This window comes from Microcaecilia unicolor, chromosome 9 (assembly GCF_901765095.1).
Source record: "Microcaecilia unicolor chromosome 9, aMicUni1.1, whole genome shotgun sequence".
In the NCBI taxonomy this organism is placed as follows: domain Eukaryota; kingdom Metazoa; phylum Chordata; class Amphibia; order Gymnophiona; family Siphonopidae; genus Microcaecilia; species Microcaecilia unicolor.
This window is the reverse complement of record NC_044039.1, coordinates 165,014,642-165,033,877: the sequence shown is the minus strand read 5'-3', so window position 1 is coordinate 165,033,877 and position 19,236 is coordinate 165,014,642. Positions and strand designations below refer to the sequence as shown.

Here is a 19,236-nt window from a genome sequence, read left to right as displayed (position 1 = left end):
AAATTAGTTATATAGGTATTATTTTCAGTTATCTGATGAAGTGCTGTAACCCCATTACCATAACAAGCTTCTTGTCTTTGAATTAGCATGGAGGGTGCTTTTAGGGTGATTGTCTCAAACAGGTCACAAGAGCTCCCTGACCAGCAACAGGGGATTTGGAAGGGAGGAGGCTCTGGCTGGAGAAGAGTAATATAAAGGGAAAAGAGGAAAGGGACTTTCTGTGGTTCCAATCAAAGTGCTTTACATACTATATACAGTTACTTATTTTGTATCTGGGGCAATGGAGGGTTAAGTGACTTGACCAGAGTCACAAGGAGCTGTAGTAGGAATCGAACCTAGTTCACTGGGATCAAAGCCTGCTGCACTAACCAGTAGCCTACTCTTCTACCTTCCTAAGAAGCAAATAACTCTGAAAACTGAAATTTTGCAGATAACATCTGATCACTGGACCAGCCTGTGTAGCGAACAAAGGGCCCCTTTTACTAAAGTGTGGCAGTGACTTAGGAAGGGGGGGGGGGCGGGAGGGGCAGTCCACCCCGGGTGCACACGCTCGGGGGGGGGGGGGGGGGGGGGGGGGGGGGTGCCGGCCCCGCTGGTTCCCTGCTCTCTCTGCCCCGGAACAGGTTACTTCCTGTTCCGGGGCAGAGAGAGCAGGGAACCAGCGGGGCCGACGCAGCTCCGAGTGACGTGCACTCGGGGCGGATCGGCCCTCCCGCAAGTAAGAATGCGGTCCGGGGGGGTGGGGGGGGGGGGGGGGTGCGCAGCGGCGACCCGCCCCGGGTGCCATTAGCCCTCGCTACGGCACTGAAGTTTGGTAAAGCTTTTTTACACTTAACTCTGACTTAGATTAATGTGCTGTGACTAAAGAATTAATGTGCTGTAAGGGCAAAGCCTGTGCACTGGGGAGGTTTCAATAAATGGTGTTTAAAATTTGGCGCTGGGAAAAAATTGGCGCTAAGCGTGATTCTCAAAAGGGCATGCGAGCTGAGGCAGTATACTGTAACTATGCATGTAACTTTTTGGAAGGACCCTGACACGCCCTGGCCGTGCCCCTGTTTGGATTACATGCTAGTACAGAGGCCCTTTTACTAAGGTGCGTAGGCGTCTACACGCGTCCAACGCACGTCAATTTGGGACTACCACCTGGCTACTGCGAGCCCTGGACGATATTTCTGGGTTTTTTTAATGCATTTCCGATATGAGCGGCAGAAAATGGTTTTTATTTTCTACCGCATGGCGCTAACCGGGCGGTAATCAGCAGTGTATGCACACTGATGATTACCGCCAAGTCAATGGGTGGCAATATGGTCTCAGGCCCAAAACGGACGCGCGTCCCACATCCATTTTCGGACCTCCCCCCACAAAAAGGACTTTTTTGCAAGCATGCAGGAAAATGGACCTGCGCACGTCCAATACACACGTCTACAAAGCGCAGTCCATTTTTCAGCACAACTTAGTAAAAGGACCCCAGAGTTAGGTGCTGAGTCTTATAGAATAGTACACAGCCAGATGCGTGTGCAAATTTTAATCGGTGCCAATTAACTTCAATAATTGGTTGTTAGCACCCAATTACTGACGTTAATTGGTCCATGAGTGTGCTCAAATTCTGGCATGCAAATCTAGGTGCCATCTATAGAATCCGGAATAAATGTTGGGGGCTTTCCTAGCATGTTCCCATAGAGATACCACTCGGGAAAAGTACTTTACTGCACATTAAAGGGAAAACTCTGTACAGAGGGCGGTAACATTTACACAGCAATTATGCAAAAATAAATTATGGCACAATAAAAGTCAAAATTTCACCTAAGAGCTTTCCAAAATACATGTATATCTTACATAGCACACATTTTATAGGCAGGCCTACACATGGGCAGAGTCTGGGCACGACTCACTCTTATGCACATTGCTTATAGAATACTATAAGTTACATATGTATCTTCGGCATTTAGGCGCAAACACACCAACTCCTTGGCAGACATAAGTAACCATGTTGAAATTATAGGCCCCAATTTTACCTGTTATGCTAGTATTCTATAAGGGGAAAGTTGGCACCTATTTTCCTTTATAGAATACGCAACTCATAGGCACCCCTCTACGGGCTAGGTTCTATACATATGGCGCCTGAAAAATCCACATGGAAACACAACATGCCTAGGTAAATTATCTAAAGTACGCCTAATTTTCATAGTATAAGCTTAAATTTCCATGCAGTTTATAGAATACGCTGAGCACCTCTCCACGCAACCAAATTTGGTCTTGTCCATTTAGGCCATGTTTTCTTGGTTTAAATCTTGATGCCTAAATTAGGTGCCCAGGAAGTGTATTCTATAATAATGCGCACAGATTTTAGAAACACTCATGCCCCGCCCATGGCCATGCCCCCTTTTCAACTAGGAGACTTAGAATTTACGTGCACCACGTTAAAGAATACACTTAGCAAGTTGTGTGCGTAAATCTTAATGCCAATTAGTGCTGATAATTGCTTCTTAAAATCCAATTGACGGCACCGATTAGCTAGTTAACCAATTAAGATACGCGAACTGTTATAGAATATGCTTCAATTTCCATTCGGAAATTAAGGTGCAACATATAGAATCCCAGTGTATGTGCCTAAAGATAGGTGCACGGTTATAGAAGTGGCCTCTAAGGAGATAATTTCTACAGCAGCCTACAGCCATGTAGGCACCATATTACCGTGGGTAACGAGCCTATTTCTTTAAGAACACTTTCACACGTTAAGTGCCCCTATAGAATACTAGCATAAATGCTGCTGCGCCTAAATGTAGATATGAACATTTACGACAGGTCTACTGCTCAAGTAAACGCTCTCACCAAATGTGACATTTATATGCACAACTAACCGTATTCTGGAAGTAGCCCCTGTAAATGTCAGTTCCCGTCTGTGGACCCCAACATGCTCCACCCATGCAAATGCCTCCCTAAGTTTGAGTGCATAATTTTAGAACACTATTTGGGCACAATGCTGCCATTTACATGGGTAAATGTAGAGATGGCAATATTTTATAACTTCAAACACTAAAGTGGAAACATACTGGTGCTCAAAAAACCTGTGCAGAAGGTTACCCACTAAAAGAGCCTGGTGCTTTCTTTTTTAATAAAAAATCTGTTAGTATCTTCCAAATGAGATGGCAGCTGCTGCCAACTTCTACATGACTCATTTAAAATATGAAACACTTGCACCCAACGGTAGGGACAACCATTTTTATTTTATTTTTTAGCACTTGATATACCACAAGCGATCCCTGAGACAATTATGCGGTTTAGAATTTCTATTACAAGTACTTTGCACTGTCCCTAATGGGCTGACAATCTAAGTTATATATTGTACCTGGGGCAATGGAAGGCTAAGAGAAACAAAGAGCTGCAGAGGGAATTGAATGCATTCCTGCTGCTGTCCTTAGAGGCAATAATGCATTCTCTTAATATTCCCAGCACAACAAGGCTTGGTTCTCAAGAATACATTTACATTATGAAGCACAACTCCAGATGAAGCAATCGGGTGCAAGTTAAGGGGTCCTTTTACTAAGATGACCTGAAAAATGGCCTGCACCATTGTAGGCACGTGTATTGGATGCGTGGAAGTCCATTTTTCAGTGCGCCTGCAAAAAAGGCCTTGGGGGGGGGGGGGGGGGGGGGGATGAAAATGGATGTGCAGCAAAATAAAAATTGGCACGTGTCCATTTTGGGTCTGAGACCTTACCGCCACCCACTGACTTAGCGGTAAGGTCTCACATGTTAACCAGGCGGTAACTGTCAGCGCACGTACACTGCCAATTACCTCTCAGTTAGCGCCACACAGTAGAAAATTAAAAAAATATATTTTCTGCTGTGCATATTGGACGTGCGTAAAAAAATGGAATTACCACCCAGGGCTTGCGGTAGCTGAGAGGTAGTTCCAAATTGATGTACGCTGGCGTCTATGTGCCTTATTTAAAGGGCCCCTTAAGTGTTTCATATTTTAAATGAGTGCTGTAGAAGTTGACAGCAGTTCTGTTTCATTTGGAAGATACTGATTGAATGTTATAAAAAAAAGCAAAAAAAAAAAAAAAAAAAGCAAAAAAAAAGAATAAAAGTGTTAATTTATTATGATGTTTTTTGACCAATAATAAAAGTCATAGTCCCAGGAAAGGTGTTGAAGATTGTTAGCATCTGGTACATTTGAGGTTTTTTCCTCATATATTTTCACACAGTTTACTAAGATACTGTTTTATGCATTAGGCTCTTTCAGTGGGTTATGTTGTGCACGAATATTTTATGTGTGTACGCTGTGACGTCACCACGTTTAGATACGTGGGCTGTAATAAAAGCTCCATTTTTTCTCAGAGTTCTCGTTCCTGCACCATCTTTGAGGTTCCATACAGCTGACGATTTAGTTTTCAGTGTAAAATTGGTTTATTTAGATGGTTTTGTAGCGCTCTTCCTGAGGCAGCCACGAGGTTGGCGAAACAAGGCGCTCTTGTCGAGGGGTTGGCGTTTTTTCGCCGCTGCAGTAACTATACAGGACTCCGGAGTCCCTCAGCGTGGGGTACTTGGCTAAAGTTTTTTTTTTTCCAGAGGGTGTTTTATCTGGACGGGCTAAGTATTCCATATTTGATGTATTTGGGGAGAGGTCTGAGTGGTTTCTTTATTGTTGTTTAATACATAAGTAAGTCTCAAGATGGTTTAAAAAGTTTTTTTATACTTACCATTGTTAGGCTTAACTGTATTACAAATTATTCCTCAGGCTGCACCCTCGCTTCGAGGGTTCTCTTTAGGTAGTCTTTTACTGGCTTTGGTCAGTCTTTAGGGGTGGTTAGATGTTTGGTGTCCGTTTGAATTTAAAGTTTAAACAGAATTTTTGAGAGAGGAATAGAGTTTTTTATCCCATCGGTTTTCTCATATCGTATGAGTTTTTACGTTGGGTTTTTTTTCTCTCTTGCCTCTCTCATACAGAACCTATGATAGTATCCTACTCCTATTGAAGCAGGGGTTTGACAATATTTTTGTATAATTCCCTGCTAGGAGGTTTGAGGTTCATTTTGTTAACAATTGAACTGTAAGGTGAATTGTAGGGTGAGCTCAATCATCATCTATTCACCAATTCAAAGGGACACCTCCACACCATCCCTTTATATGAGTTAATAGTTAAACTCCCGTTGATAGGTTGATAAATTCACATATGCAATTATTGCATAAATTTAAGCAGCTTGTTACAGAAAGAGAGAGTAAGTGTATTTGCGATCAGTTCTCATTCTCTGACCATAACTTGCCCGTTTCCTGCCCCATGACAAGCTATGTAGTTAGCATGTGAATTATGTGTGCTGTAATGCCAGAACACTAACAGTTATTGTGATCATGTGCTAAAGCACACGCTAAGTCACATGCTACCTGTTTAGCACTTTTTAGGAAAAGGGCCTCTGGGAAAAACGTGTCTTCTCAGACACCTTACACCAACAGTCGTACTATATCACACCTTGCTTGCCTCTTTCTTCCACTCCTTCGGGCAGTATTTGTAAAGTTTCTGAGACAGTTCCATATATACATGCTCATTATCTGTATAAGAAAGAAAGGGGGAAAGGAGAGAAATAGGAAATTAGGCTATGAAAGTGATTACAAATATTACATCTACTCTTCATTATGGGTCCTGTTGTCACGCTATAGGCGCACTAGCGTTTTTAAAGCACTCTAAAAATTAGCACGTGCTAATGCTAGAGACACCCATAGGAATATATGGGTGTCTCTAGCGTTTAGCATGTGCTAATTATAGCATGCGCTAGCGCACCTTAGTAAACAGGGATCTATATCTTAAAGTTAGCTTTTGAGTGTTATAAAATTGTCACACTGTTTTTTGTCCTAACCCAATAAAAAAAACCCCCCAAACAAAACTACAATTAACTCAAAAATCCAGGATTGAACAGATTCTGACCGAAACATATTTGCCGACTTCATCAGATAAAAACAATCATACATTTTGTTACACTTTTGTAAAACATTCTCTTACCCTATGTCTGTCTGGGAAAGTGAGTGAATCCCCTCCTCACTGATTTTAGATTGAACTTCACTCAGAATTACGCTGCACCTTCTCAACTTTAGTCTCATAATTAACATTCCCATTATGTTTTCCCCTGATGTGCAGAGTTGCTCTCCCTATCACCACCAACATCTGGAATTGGGCAGAGGCAGAGCAATGATGCCTGCTCAGACTGAATGCAAGAAGCCAAAAATACCTACCCACACTTCTTTAACCATACAACCTATTTTAATCATGTTCAAAAGCATTTACACAGCCCAGCCCCAAAAGATTTAAAGGAAAAACCAGGATAATCAAAAGTGCAATAGAAATCTTTCATTTTACTGTGCAAAAGTACCTTTACATATATAAGAAAAGAACATATACAGGCTAAAAGAGGATATGGGATAAGACGAAATGGTGTGTGTGTGTGTTAAACAAGCATTAAGATAAGCCAAAGCTGTTTCTACAACATGAACATTTCATTTCTCAGCATTAAACATGGCACCTTTAGAATTATTTAAAAATAAATGAAGGTTATTACAACGTTTTGAGATCCTTCCACACTTGGGGTGAATTACACAGAACGTTCAATGCAAGTTCTTGGGCATAAATGATAACCATTAAAATGGTCTCAGACAGTTCTTTTACTTAGTTTAACTTCTTAACGTCTTTATTCTCTATAATAACATAGACGTGTAGACAAATTCCCAGCAATCTGAGAGAATGCAAATGATTTCACTTCTTTCACTGGCTGCTGTTCAACTTTATGCAAATCCACATTCACCTTCTTCAAGAGAATAGCATATTAGCTTCTCTTGACTTACTTAAACTTATAACCTTTTATACTCTTTCAGGTCTCTTTCTCTCATCAAGGCGACTAAGGTATAAAGTCATGTTGCTGGAGTCTCTTCATTATGCAAGTAGGCTTCCCCAAGCCTTCACCATGCACTGGTAATTAACCCTCTAGCAATTCCAGGAGGTTCTTTTTTCCAAACATCTTTAAAATCAACAAGGCTGGCTCTTCACACTGTTCTGAGCCCAGCCTTTAACAGCCACCACCCCTGGATGATACCAAGCTGTCCAGAACTTTCCAGTATCATCCTCTACCCAAATAAAAAGAAAAAAAGCCAGAAAACACATTCTGCTGGCTTTCACTTTCAGTTCAGTTTTCAGGTACAAATAAAAGAAACACTACTTTTTTCTATCCCATTCTTCCATTCATGTCTGAATCCTGTGGTCCTAGTTCAACAGGCTTCTCACACAGAGCTTCTCTAGTCACGATCTGCCAACATTCCAGGTTGAGGCTCTTCCTTGTACCCCGCCTCCCCCTCTCTATCTCAGTTTCCTCCTCCTTCTCTCATCCCAGGGAGGTTCATATGGACTCAAGGTCATAGGAGCCAACTTTTCAAAATTATTGGGGGTGCTAAGCCCAATGAAAATAACCCCTCCCTGGACACATACAAAGAATTTCCTCAATATTGGGGGTGCTCAAGCACCCACAGCACCCACAGAGTCGGCTCCAATGCTCAAGGTAACTAAGATCTTCCCTCCCTGGTTGGACCAGTCCACCTCATCAATACAGGAGCTGGGGAGTCTACCTAAGAATTTCCCCTCCCCAATCCTTTAAAGGGATATAGCTATTTTTCCCCTCCAATACTTCTTGTAAATAGGGACATCTACTCTCAGGTTCTAGTGCTACCCTGTTGCAATTCAACAAGGAAAGGACAAAGTAAATATCAGAGAACACACCAGACCTCTGTTTTAGTCATGTTAACAATGGGACAGGGACCCTTGCCACAGTTGGTACTGAATAAGAGACAACCGTCCTCAAACACCAGGGAAGAATTCATCAATGGTTTAATTTAACGAAAGAGGAATCGAAAGCCCTACAGATTTACGCCACAATCCAGACATCAGAATCTGTAGAACAGAAAAAGGAGGAACCATACTATTGTTAAATATTAGTGACTATGATTTTGAAGTATATAATCCGTCGCAAGAGAGAGAGCAGATTATCAAGAATAACTGTCAGATTTGAGGACTTTAATCAAGAATTAGAACATCACAAGGTTTTGACAGTGGCATATTAACTAAAGTAGAATTTCAATATTTAAAATGGAAACATCCAAAAGTTCCAATATTTTATATTTTGTCAAAAATCCACAAGAAGTTGGTTAAATCTCCAGGATGATCAATAGTTTCCAGTAGGGGCTCTTTACTTGTTCCCCTGTCTGTATATGTTCATTAGTCTGCAAAGGTTTTTCTTATTTACAAGACTCTTCAGATTTTTTTTATTAAGTTGACTAAAATAATAGATATAGCCTCTGTTATTTTTTTTAGAAACCTTAGATGTGAAGTTGTTAAACACATCAATTCCACAATCAGAGAAATTATCTATTTTGGAAAAAAAGTTTAGAACAAGCGGAAGAAGATAATAAAGTTCCCACAACCTTTATCATCAGTCTTGCGGCTTTGGCAATGCAAAAAATAAAACTGTTTCTAGATACTGGCATTGGTTTTTCCAGAAGATTTCTGGAGTAGCCATGGGGTCCACGATGGCCCCTTCAGTAGCAAATTTGTTTATGCAAGAATTCAAAGAACAATGGATTAAAACTAATAATTTTTGACTCTCATAAAAACATGGCTGAGATTCATAGATGATATTTTCATGGTATGGAAGGGATCAGACACAGTTTTAAAACTAATTCATATCTGGTTAAACACCTGCCACCCTAAAATACAGTTAAGCATGACTTATCAGCATGTGCAATTGTCTTCTTTGGATGTCATGGTCAGTAAACAACAGGATACTTTTGTAAAGACAGTATTCAGAAACGACACAGACACTTTTCTGCATTTTTCCAGCAGTCATCTGCCGGCATTGAGACAAAGTTTTTTTTTCCTCAGTTTTTAAGGTTCAGGCAGATTTACAGATTTGGAAGAATTTAAACAGGTGGAAGATTTGAAAGAACACTTATTGGATAGGGGGTACCCAAAGGACGTGGTTTGATGCACTTATAAAAGGGCAAGATTTGCCCACAGGGACTTGTTGTTTCACTAATCTTCGAGAGAGGAAGAGTTGAAGATCTCTACATGTGTATTGAGGTATTCTCCAGGAATTGAAAAAAGTGATAGGAATTTTAAGGAAACATTGAAATAGAATTTCAAAACAATTAGCTTGGAATGCCCTCCCGCGGGAGGTGGTGGAAACGAAAACAGTAACAGAATTCAAACATGCGTGGGATAAACATAAAGGAATCCTGTTCAGAAGGAATGGATCCTAAGGAGCTTAGCCGAGATTGGGTGGCAGAGCCGGTGGCAGGAGGTGGAGATGGTGCTGGGCAGACTTATACGGTTTGTGCCAGAGCCGGTGATGGGAGGCGGGACTGGTGGTTGGGAGGCGGGGATAGTGCTGGGCAGACTTATACGGTCTGTGCCCTGAAAAGGACAGGTACAAATCAAGGTCAGGTATACACAAAAAGTAGCACATGTGAGTTTATCTTGTTGGGCAGACTGGATGGACCGTGCAGGTCTTTTTCTGCCGTCATCTACTATGTTACTATGAGTGAATTGGGGAGGGCCCAGAAGGTATGTTTTCTTAGGGCTCAATATAGTGTTAATCCAGCCTTATAAAGAATTCTTTTAGTACTCATGCCTGTCATCATGAGCAATACTACTAAAATAACCAGTCTCATAAATGAGAGGATGGAAGAGGTCCTCAGGATATATGAAGAACAGGCTTATTACATAATTTCAAAACAATAAATGATTTCATGAAGGATGAACTGCACATATCTTATCTCCCGTAGATTTGTTTCCCCATTTAAGTTTGATACATAGCTAATAAGAGCCTTGGGTGATAAAAGTTAACACTTTTCTAGTCTGCTGGGAAGAATTTCTTCCATTAAGAATGTGGCTCCAGCTGAATCCATCTATCAGGTTTGTGTCTCAGCTGTCCCCATTCATCACGCTGAACTCCAGATTTTACCAGCAGGAGTTAAAGACTAACAGCTTCCCTCTCACTTCACAAACTGTCTGATACTAGAGTGTGTGAATTTGTCACAAATGGGCTCCCATCACACCGCTACCCCCCCCTCCCCCCACCAGTGTCAGCTTTGTGATTTACAGTTTGTGATCACTGCTCTCCAAGAGCTGAGAGTTTAAATGCTCCAGAGATCCTGACAGGTGAGCTTCCAAAATAAAAACAATTCATCACAAAACTCTGCATGGAGTTGCTCTAATCTGCCAGTTGGGTAGAAAGCATATCTCAAATGTAATTACAAGTAACTCTACCTGCACAGAATGCTAACTGGAAATTTAAGCCTTTTTCCTTCTCTTCAATGAAGAGTAGCTGACTGAAGACTGGTTTTTCAAACTGTTTGTTCAGCTGAAAATGTCCTAAATTTAGAAAGCCCTAAACTTTGGGAGCTTACCTATAGACTTGCAATTCATTTTTAGACTAAGGGCCCTGTTTACTAAGCCTCACTGTAGGTGCACCTAGTGTTTTTAGCATGCGCTAATGCTAGAGACATATAGGAATATATGGGTGTCTCTAACATAGTAAATGACGGCAAATAAAGACCTGTAAGGTCCATCCAGTCTGCCCAACAAGATACTTTACATGTATACCCGAGTTTGATTTGTCCTTGCCTTTCTCAGGGCACAAACTGTAGAAGTCTTCCCAGCACTCTTCTTGTACTAAGTTCTGAAGCTAACATCGAAGCCCCTTAAAATTTACACTCCAGCCCATCCCTATCTATTCAGTCACGATCAGGGCGTAGACCGTAGAAGTCTGCCCAGCTCCCGTTTTATTTCCCAATTACTGGTGTCGCCACCCAATCTCCGTTAAGATTCCATTGAACCATTTCTTCTAAACAGGATTCCTTTGTGTTTATCCCATGCATGTTTGAATTCCATTACCGTTTTCATATCCACCACCTCCCGTGGGAGGGCATTTCACATATCCACCACCCTTCTCCGTGAAAAAAAATACTTCCCGACATTAGTCCTGAGTCTGCCCCCCTTCAACCTCAGTTCATGTCCTCTAGTTCTACCACCTTCCCGTCTCCGAAAAAGGTTCGTTTGCGGATTAATACCTTTCAAATATTTGAACATCTGTATCATGTCACCCCTGTTTCTCCTTTCCTCCAAGGTATACATGTTCAGGTTCAGCAAGTCTCTCCTAATACAGTTTGCAACGCAAATTCCCATACCATTTTTGAAGCTTTTCTAGCATTAGCGCAAGCTAAAAACACTAGTGCACCTTAGTAAACAGAGCCCTAAGTGCCTAAGGGGTTCTTTTACTAAGGTGCACTAAAAGAATTAGCGCGCACTAAATGATAAGACACCCATAAGAATATAATGGACGTCTTATCAATAGCGTGCACTAAAACCATTAGCACACCTTAGTAAATGGGTTTAGCACATTTTAACGTGGGACTTTCCTGTGTGCTAAGGCCATATTTTACATGGTAGTATAGGAAGAATTTTTTATTTTTTGCAGGTCCTATGTTAATTTTTCCATTAGCGCACGAACTACCTTCCATTTAGGGGGCGCTATGTTCTGCCATGTTAAGTTCGCTTCATCCAGTTACCACACACTACCTGGATAATGCTTCCATGACCATTTCTTGCCCATGACACGTCCCCGCCGAAAAAAAATTAGATAACACATGATTACGCTGACAGGCAAATTACAGCAATTAACATGATTTGTGGTAAGCCCTTTCCCACGTTAGCACTTAATATGGTTTAGTTTGTCAGGTGCTTAGTTCTGAAAATCAATGTTAAGTGCCTAATGTTTTTCTCACCCAAACTCTGTTGCCATAATTAATTGCACTCTTTAGTAATCTCAGTTGAAAACTGGAATTCTGATTATCAGCTAGACTTTTCAGTATATTGCTCCAAAGAGGAAAAACTTAACGCATTTTGGAGTGTGGCATATGGCACCGTGGCACACATCTGACAAGAAGCAGACGAAACAAGTCTGGATAGTAGATGGAGGAAGGATAGGGAGAGAAGGAACAAACTAGAGCATGGAAAATAAAAATCCAAGCCTCTCAGTACTGTAGAATGGTTACAGAGGTGGGAAGGCACCAATGGCTGCGTGAAGCTTGAGCTCCCGCGGACCTAAGCTGTTTTTTGTTTTCCACTGAAGTTGGCAATCTTCATGGGATCAGCTAGTTTCAAGGTTTGGGGTTATCAATAGAAATCAAACAAAATAAAACATGGAAAAGAAAATAAGATGATACCTTTTTTTATTGGACATAACTTAATACATTTCTTGATTAGCTTTCGAAGGCTGCCCTTCTTCGTCAGATCGGAAATAAGCAAATGTGGTAGCAGATAGTATATATAACAGAAACATCAAAGCATTACTTTGACAGTCTGACAGTTATGTCCAATAAAAAAAGGTATCATCTTATTTTCTTTTCCATGTTTTATTTTGTTTGATTTCTATTGATAACCTTTAAGAGTGGACTAACATGGCTACCACACCTCTCTACTTAAGGTTTGGGGTCAAAAAAGTCAAAAAAGAAGGATGTTTTTATTTAGACCTGGTTCAGTCACTCCCAGGGTACAAAAAGGTGCTCTGATTGAGCAGCTAACCACTGCAGGGCTAAAGGCATGACCCCCTCATGAATCATCTAGTGGTTGATGTCCTCCTCCCTCTTCCCTGACAGTGAAGCTGGAAAGGAATAACAAGCTCTGTGACAGCATCAGGTATTATAAGTAGCCTAGTGGTCAGTGCAGTGGACTGTAAACCAGGGGACCCAGGTTCAATTTCCACTTCAGCTTTCTTTTTTCTCTTTAAATTGTGAGCCCTCCAGAAATAAACATATACCTAAATATTTATGGCACATGCAAGCCTGAAAGCTATTGAGGTGGTGTACAACCAGGTACAGAAGGTATCTATCTCCCTGTTCCTGGAGGGCTCAGCATTTAAAATAAAAGAGTTGTAAGGGGATATGAACCTGGGTGCCCTGCTTTTCAGTCCGCTGCACTGACCACTAGGCTTCCGCTCTGCTCTGCAAAAATGCTGCCAGACAGACGTTCTTGTCCCCAGATTTTTGGCATTCATAATTTGGACGTTTCAGTTTGTAAAATGGCTGTTTATTTTGGAGGTTGTCACGTATTTTCGAACAAGAAACACAATGTATAACAGCATCAGGGTGCCTTCTTCTAGAATTACCTCCATCACCATTATCGTGAACATCAGCACAGCTCGGCATATCATCCTCAAAGTTAGCTACCTTAACTCTTTGAGAAATTACCCCTGATTCCAGAAAATGTCTAATCAAGGGGTAATTTTGGAACTGCTCATGGGAATCTTTCACTTGCAAACTTTACATTTATTTTAAAGTGTGAAAACGCAAATCCCTTCCCAACCCTGCCCTCGGGAACATTTTTTCAAAATGAATACATTTATGTATACAGAAGGCCCTAGAGCAGGCAAATTTCTAAAAGTCCATTTCTGTGGATAATGCAAAGTTTTACCCATGGAAATGGCTTTGACTATTTCCCCCTCTTGAGTGCATAAAATGATGCTCTACGTTAAATTCCTTAGAAAAGGAGTAGCCTAGTGGTTAGTGCAGTGGACTTTGATCCTGGGGAACTGAGTTCAATTCCCACGGCAGCTCCTTGTGACTCTGGGCAAGTCACTTAACCCTCCATTGCCCCTGGTACAAAAATAAGTACCTGAACATATGTAAACCATTTTGAATATAGTTGCAAAAAGCCTCAGAAGGGTGGTATATCAAGTCCCATTTCCCTTTCCCTTTGAGATTCAATAGAAATCAAACAAAATAAAACATGGAAAAGAAAATAAGATGATACCTTTTTTATTGGACATAACTTAATACATTTCTTGATTAGCTTTCGAAGGTTGCCCTTCTTCGTCAGCCCGGAAATTTTGAGATTCTAAATGGAATGTTGAGATTTTGTTGCTACTATTTGAGATTCTACTTGGAATGTTGCTATTCCACAAGCAACATTCCATGTAGAAGCCTGCCCTTGCAGATCAGCAATGCAGCCGCGCAGGCTTCTGTTTCTGTGAGTCTGACGTCCTGCACGTACGTCCTGCAAGGGCAGGCTTCTACATGGAATGTTGCTAGTGGAGGAGTAGCCTAGTGGTTAGTGCAGTGGACTTTGGTCCTGGGGAACTGAGTTCAATTCCCACTGCAGCTCCTTGTGACTCTGGGCAAGTCACTTAACCCTCCATTGCCCCTGGTACAAAATAAATACCTGAATATATGTAAACCGCTTTGAATGTAGTTGCAAAAAAAAAAAAAAAAAAAATCTCAGAAAGGCGGTATATCAAGTCCCATTTCCCTTCCCCTTTGGATTCAAGGCTTTGTCTGCATTGAATTTTGGTCTACATTTCCCCTGACCAAAGACTTCACAACTAAAATATGAGTAAAAGTAAAAGGGCCACGTTTATCTAAAGAAAGAAGTCTGATAGACAGTTTAAAATGAAATGCAGAAGAAAGCAAATGATAAAACTTTAAAAACTTAAATCACAGATGGCAAAAAGGGAGAAGAGGAGGGGGAAATGGGAATGGAGGGAAGGAGGAGAGAGGAAGAAGAGTCATGAGTCTAAGTAGAATTCTCCTGTAATAGGTCAGGGAACGTTAAAGCCTGCTTAAAAAGCCAGGTTTTTATAGCAGTCTTAAAATTTTTGAAAGACAATTCGGCACAAATGGTGAGAGGAAGAGAATTCCAATGACAAGGAGCAGAAAAAGAAAAAGGCATGATGTTTAGTAAATTCTAGCTGGGCAGCCTTTGGGCTTGGGAGAACCAGGCAATGATCTTTAACTACAAGAAGTGAGCAAGGGAGTATGGAATGGTTAATGACGCTAGGTAATCCAGAAGACCTAATCTGTGAGCTTTAAATGCGCGATCCATTTCTTGACAGGAAGCCAGTGAGATTTCTGGAACAAAGGGGTCACATGATCGAACCTATGTGCATGAGATATTAATTTCATAGCAGTGTCTTGCATAGATTTGAGTCTCTTTAGGTTTGTGTGTGAACATCCTAAGTAGATTATGTTACAATAATCAAATCTGGTTACTAACAGTGAAAGGATGAGAGAGTGAAAAGTTTCTGAACTGACCGCAATTGTCGGAGGACCAGAAAACTGGTTTTAGCTAAGTGGGATAGTGCTGGGGTGGTTTTAAACAGTTTAATGAGTCTCATTGGCAGTATCCGGATAGTGCCAGGATGGTCTGAAATGATTCTCAGTGGCACTATCTGGAAAAATCAATTTATTCGGAGAGCAGGTGCTGCTATATGGATGAGTAATCGAGCCCTTCATTCTTAAATATCAAAATGTGATCGCGGCCATTCACCCAAGTGCTGAACAGAATCTTATCAGCTTATGATAAATGTCTTACAAGTCTCAATACATCAGTTGACTATACTGCAGCTTAGCAGCAGATCTACTTTTTCTCATCTGTACATCTGAAGTGTGCTACAGGACTTACTCTGTATGACGCTGAGTCCAAATAGATGACAGTCCTTTAGTCGAAGTAGGTCACAGACTTGGACAAGTAACTCGCGACACAGTGCTTTAACCTGCAGAAGAATAAGGGGTTTAAGATCTTCCAAGAATTTGCAACTCCACACATAATTCACAGCCATAAGCCCAAGAAATGCAAAATACCAGAGAAACACATGAAGTGTATATAACAGTGATTAACAAATTGTGGGTCAGAACCCCAAATTAGGTTTCATCATCAGTAGATGGGGGGGGAGGAAATCATAGGAATAGGCTTTCAGGATATCCACAATGAATATTCATGAGAGAGATTTGCATGCAGTGGAGGTAGTGCATGCAAATCTCCGTCGTGAATATTCATTGTGGGTATGCTGACAACCTGACTGGCTGGGGTGCCTCCAGGACCAGGTTTGGGAAGTGATCTTCTGTTTGTAGGTCTGACCCCCAGTGCAATATCGCAAAACTACTGCTAGGGACCACATGCACCATTTTTGACGATAGGACTGCCAGAGCTGTTATGATGAATCACTCCTACCACCCCCCCCCCCACCACCACCACCACTGTACACCTGCGATACCCCGATAGCTGCTAGATGGGAGGCTGGCAGGGAGTAGCAGAAACCTAGAGGGGGTAATCCTTTTTGGATGGGGGGGGGGGGGGGAGGCACAAGCATTATTTCCAACCATGCTGGCCCCATAAGTCTTTTCCAGAGATCACATGTTAGCAGACCGATAAAACTTAACACCACCTATGGAGTGCAGGAGCAACCCAATGGTTAGAGCAGCAGGCTAAGAACCAGGCAATCCAGGTTCAAATCTCACTGCAGCTCTTTGTGATCCTGAGCAAGTCACTTAACCCTCCATTTCCTCAGGTGCAAACTTAGATTGTGAGCCATCCAGGGACAGGGAAATACTACTGTACACAAAACCTTATCTCAAGCTACAACTGAAAAAGTTGCAAGCTAAATCCCTTCCCTTTGAAGATATTAATTTTCAACAAGTAACACAGCTTGCAAAGTTTAACATGAGCTGCATAACTGCATATTGGCAATTATTGCACGTTGCTGAAATTAATGCACATTAAGGGAGGAATTCTATAAATACCGCCAAAAAACTTTGGCGTTGAGCACTATCCTATAAAGGGCACACGCCTTACACAGAATAGCGCTTAGGCATGGATCCCACACTTAACTTTTGGATGTTGGACTTACACCTGCCAGGAACCAAGTTAAGGCATGCTTAGGCCAAATTCTGTAATTCCGTGTGCAACTTTTCGGTATGCCCTGACCACACCCCCTTTTCAGATACTCGCTATAACAGTTAGGCGCTAAGCCTTACAGAATAGAGCACAGCCAGTTGCGCGTGCAAATTCGATGCCAATTAACTGCAATAATTGGTTGTTAGTGCCCGATTATTGCTACTTAAGGGCTCACAGATCATTTAAATTGTGCATGTGCACATATTTCAGCATGCAACATTGGGCGTCATATATATAGAATTGCCCCGTAACATGCATTATTAAACAACTAGTAAAAAAGCCCCGTTTCTGATGCAAATGAAACGGGGGCTAGCAATGTTTTCTTCTGTGTGCATGTGGGAGTGTGTGTGTCCCTGCCCTCTGGCCTCTCTCCCCTCCCCCCTCTGAGTCCTTCACTGTTACAGAGCCAGCGATTTGATTTCGTGCTCTGCTGTTTTCCTTCACTGACTGTGTTACAGAGAGGGCGGGGCAGACACTCATAGGGAAACCGGATATCTCGCCCCCTTCACACTTCCGGCTGGAGGCTTCATAGAACGTTGGTGTTGCCTTTTATATAGAGAGATTAACACAACTTAGTATATAATGCCCTAAGTTTTTTTATCTCACATCATAAAAGACATCAGGCTCGGTATTCAGTTGGCGGTGGGGAGCGCATTTGTTGTTTGCCACCTGTGTCAAATCCGGATATTCAACGCAGGGCAATATCCAGCGCCCGGCACTGAATATCCAGACTTATTTGGGCCGCTAAAAATTAAAACGATTATACTACTATGCAGCACTAGCTGGTTAACTTTCTTAGGCCTGCTATTTAAGTGATCTATTTTGACCACTCAACATAGCTGGTTTGGCTGAATATCCACGCCTAACCAGCTATGTCGCACAATAAAGCCGGTTAATGGCTAGCCGCTAATCAGGATATTCAACAGGAGATAACTGGTTATCTCCCGCTCATATATCCACAGTAAAGTGCTTAAATACTATTTAACCAGCCAGGATCCTGGCTGGTTAAATAGTTTTGTCTATCAGGGGTATGAGGCCAATATGCTAACCTGAGAGAACATGGCATTTCCTCTCTGAACACACCACCCGAACTCTCATCCACTCTCTCATTACCTCTCGCCTTGACTACTGCAACCTACTCCTCACTGGCCTCCCACTTAACCATCTATCCCCCCTTCAGTCTGTTCAGAACTCTGCTGCGCGTCTTATCTTCCGCCTAGACCGATATGCTCATATCACCCCTCTCCTCAAGTCACTTCACTGGCTTCCGATCAGGTACCACATACACAAATGCACTCAATCTGCAGCCCCTCACTACCTCTCTACCCTCATCTCCCCTTACGCTCCTACCCGTAACCTCGGCTCACAGGACAAATCCCTCCTCTCAGTACCCTTCTCCACCACCACCAACTCCAGACTCCGCTCTTTCTGCCTCGCCTCACCCTATGCTTGGAATAAACTCCCTACCCATCTTCAAATCAATGCTCAAAGCCCACCTCTTCAATGTCGCTTTCGGCACCTAACCATTATTCATCTATTCAGGAAATCTAGACTGCCTCAATCTTGATTGACTGCACTTTTTTGTCCTTTAGATTGTAAGCTCCTTTGAGCAGGGACTGTCCTTCTTTGTTAATTGTACAGCGCTGCGCAACCCTGGTAGCGCTTTAGAAATGTTAAATAGTAGTAGTAGTAGTATCACGCATCAGTTAACGTAACAGCCCACATTAACTGCATGAAAATTAGTTTTTAGCTAAACATTTTGCACTGGCCATTATTGCAAAAAAACAAAATAAAACAACACCTATGTAGCCGTTTTGCCAGATAATGGTTCTTGTTGAAATTTGCATTTTTTTTTGCCCAATACCTAAACATAGTAATAAGCTAATTTACATAATTATACAGCTCATTGGCTAGTATGGATAAATTTTGTGGCAAACCACACTAGTCACAGAATAAATGAAAAGATGGAGCACAAAGCCAGCACAGACAGCATGTGTATCTGCCACAGTTTTGTGCATTATCACTTTTGTGAAGTGCATACATCTTAGTTCATCGGCCTTTAAGCTTGGTTTTGAAGACAATAAATGTCACACTGAATCGTGAGGTCACCCAATCTGTACATCTAGCAAACCCCTCTGATTCTCAGTTGAGTCAGCAGTGGCGTAGGTAGGTGGGGCTATGGAGGCCTGCCCCCCAAGCAAATTTCCTCTGGGCCCCTGGCTGGCTGGCGGGGGTCCCCAACCCTGCCAGCTGAAGACTTCATCCAGCGCTGGTCTGTGGCGCCACACTGCCTGGCAATGCAGTGGCACCGGAGACTAGCGCTGGATGAAGTCTTCAGTTGGCGGGGGTTGGGGACCTCCGCCAGCCAAGGTATTTGCGGCGGCAGTGTGTGGCGGGGGGCAGCAGTGGAAGGGGGCAGCGACCAAAATGTTCTCCCCCACCTTGAGCTCTGGCCCCCTCCCACCTCG

The 19,236-nt window shown here is 42.2% G+C and overlaps 1 protein-coding gene across 4 annotated transcripts in view; it reads right to left on the bottom strand.

Annotated features, from left to right (window-relative positions):
* The window catches only part of FRMD6 (FERM domain containing 6), a 331,509-nt gene that overhangs the window by 77,158 nt on the left and 235,115 nt on the right, over positions 1–19,236 (bottom strand). For all 4 annotated transcript variants that reach the window (XM_030215255.1, XM_030215254.1, XM_030215257.1 and 1 more), the window contains 2 exons: positions 15,497–15,587; positions 5,474–5,553 (listed from right to left, as the gene is read on the bottom strand). In XM_030215255.1, coding sequence (XP_030071115.1) covers positions 5,474–5,553; positions 15,497–15,587 — 171 coding nt within the window. The remainder of the gene's footprint in view (positions 1–5,473; positions 5,554–15,496; positions 15,588–19,236) is intronic.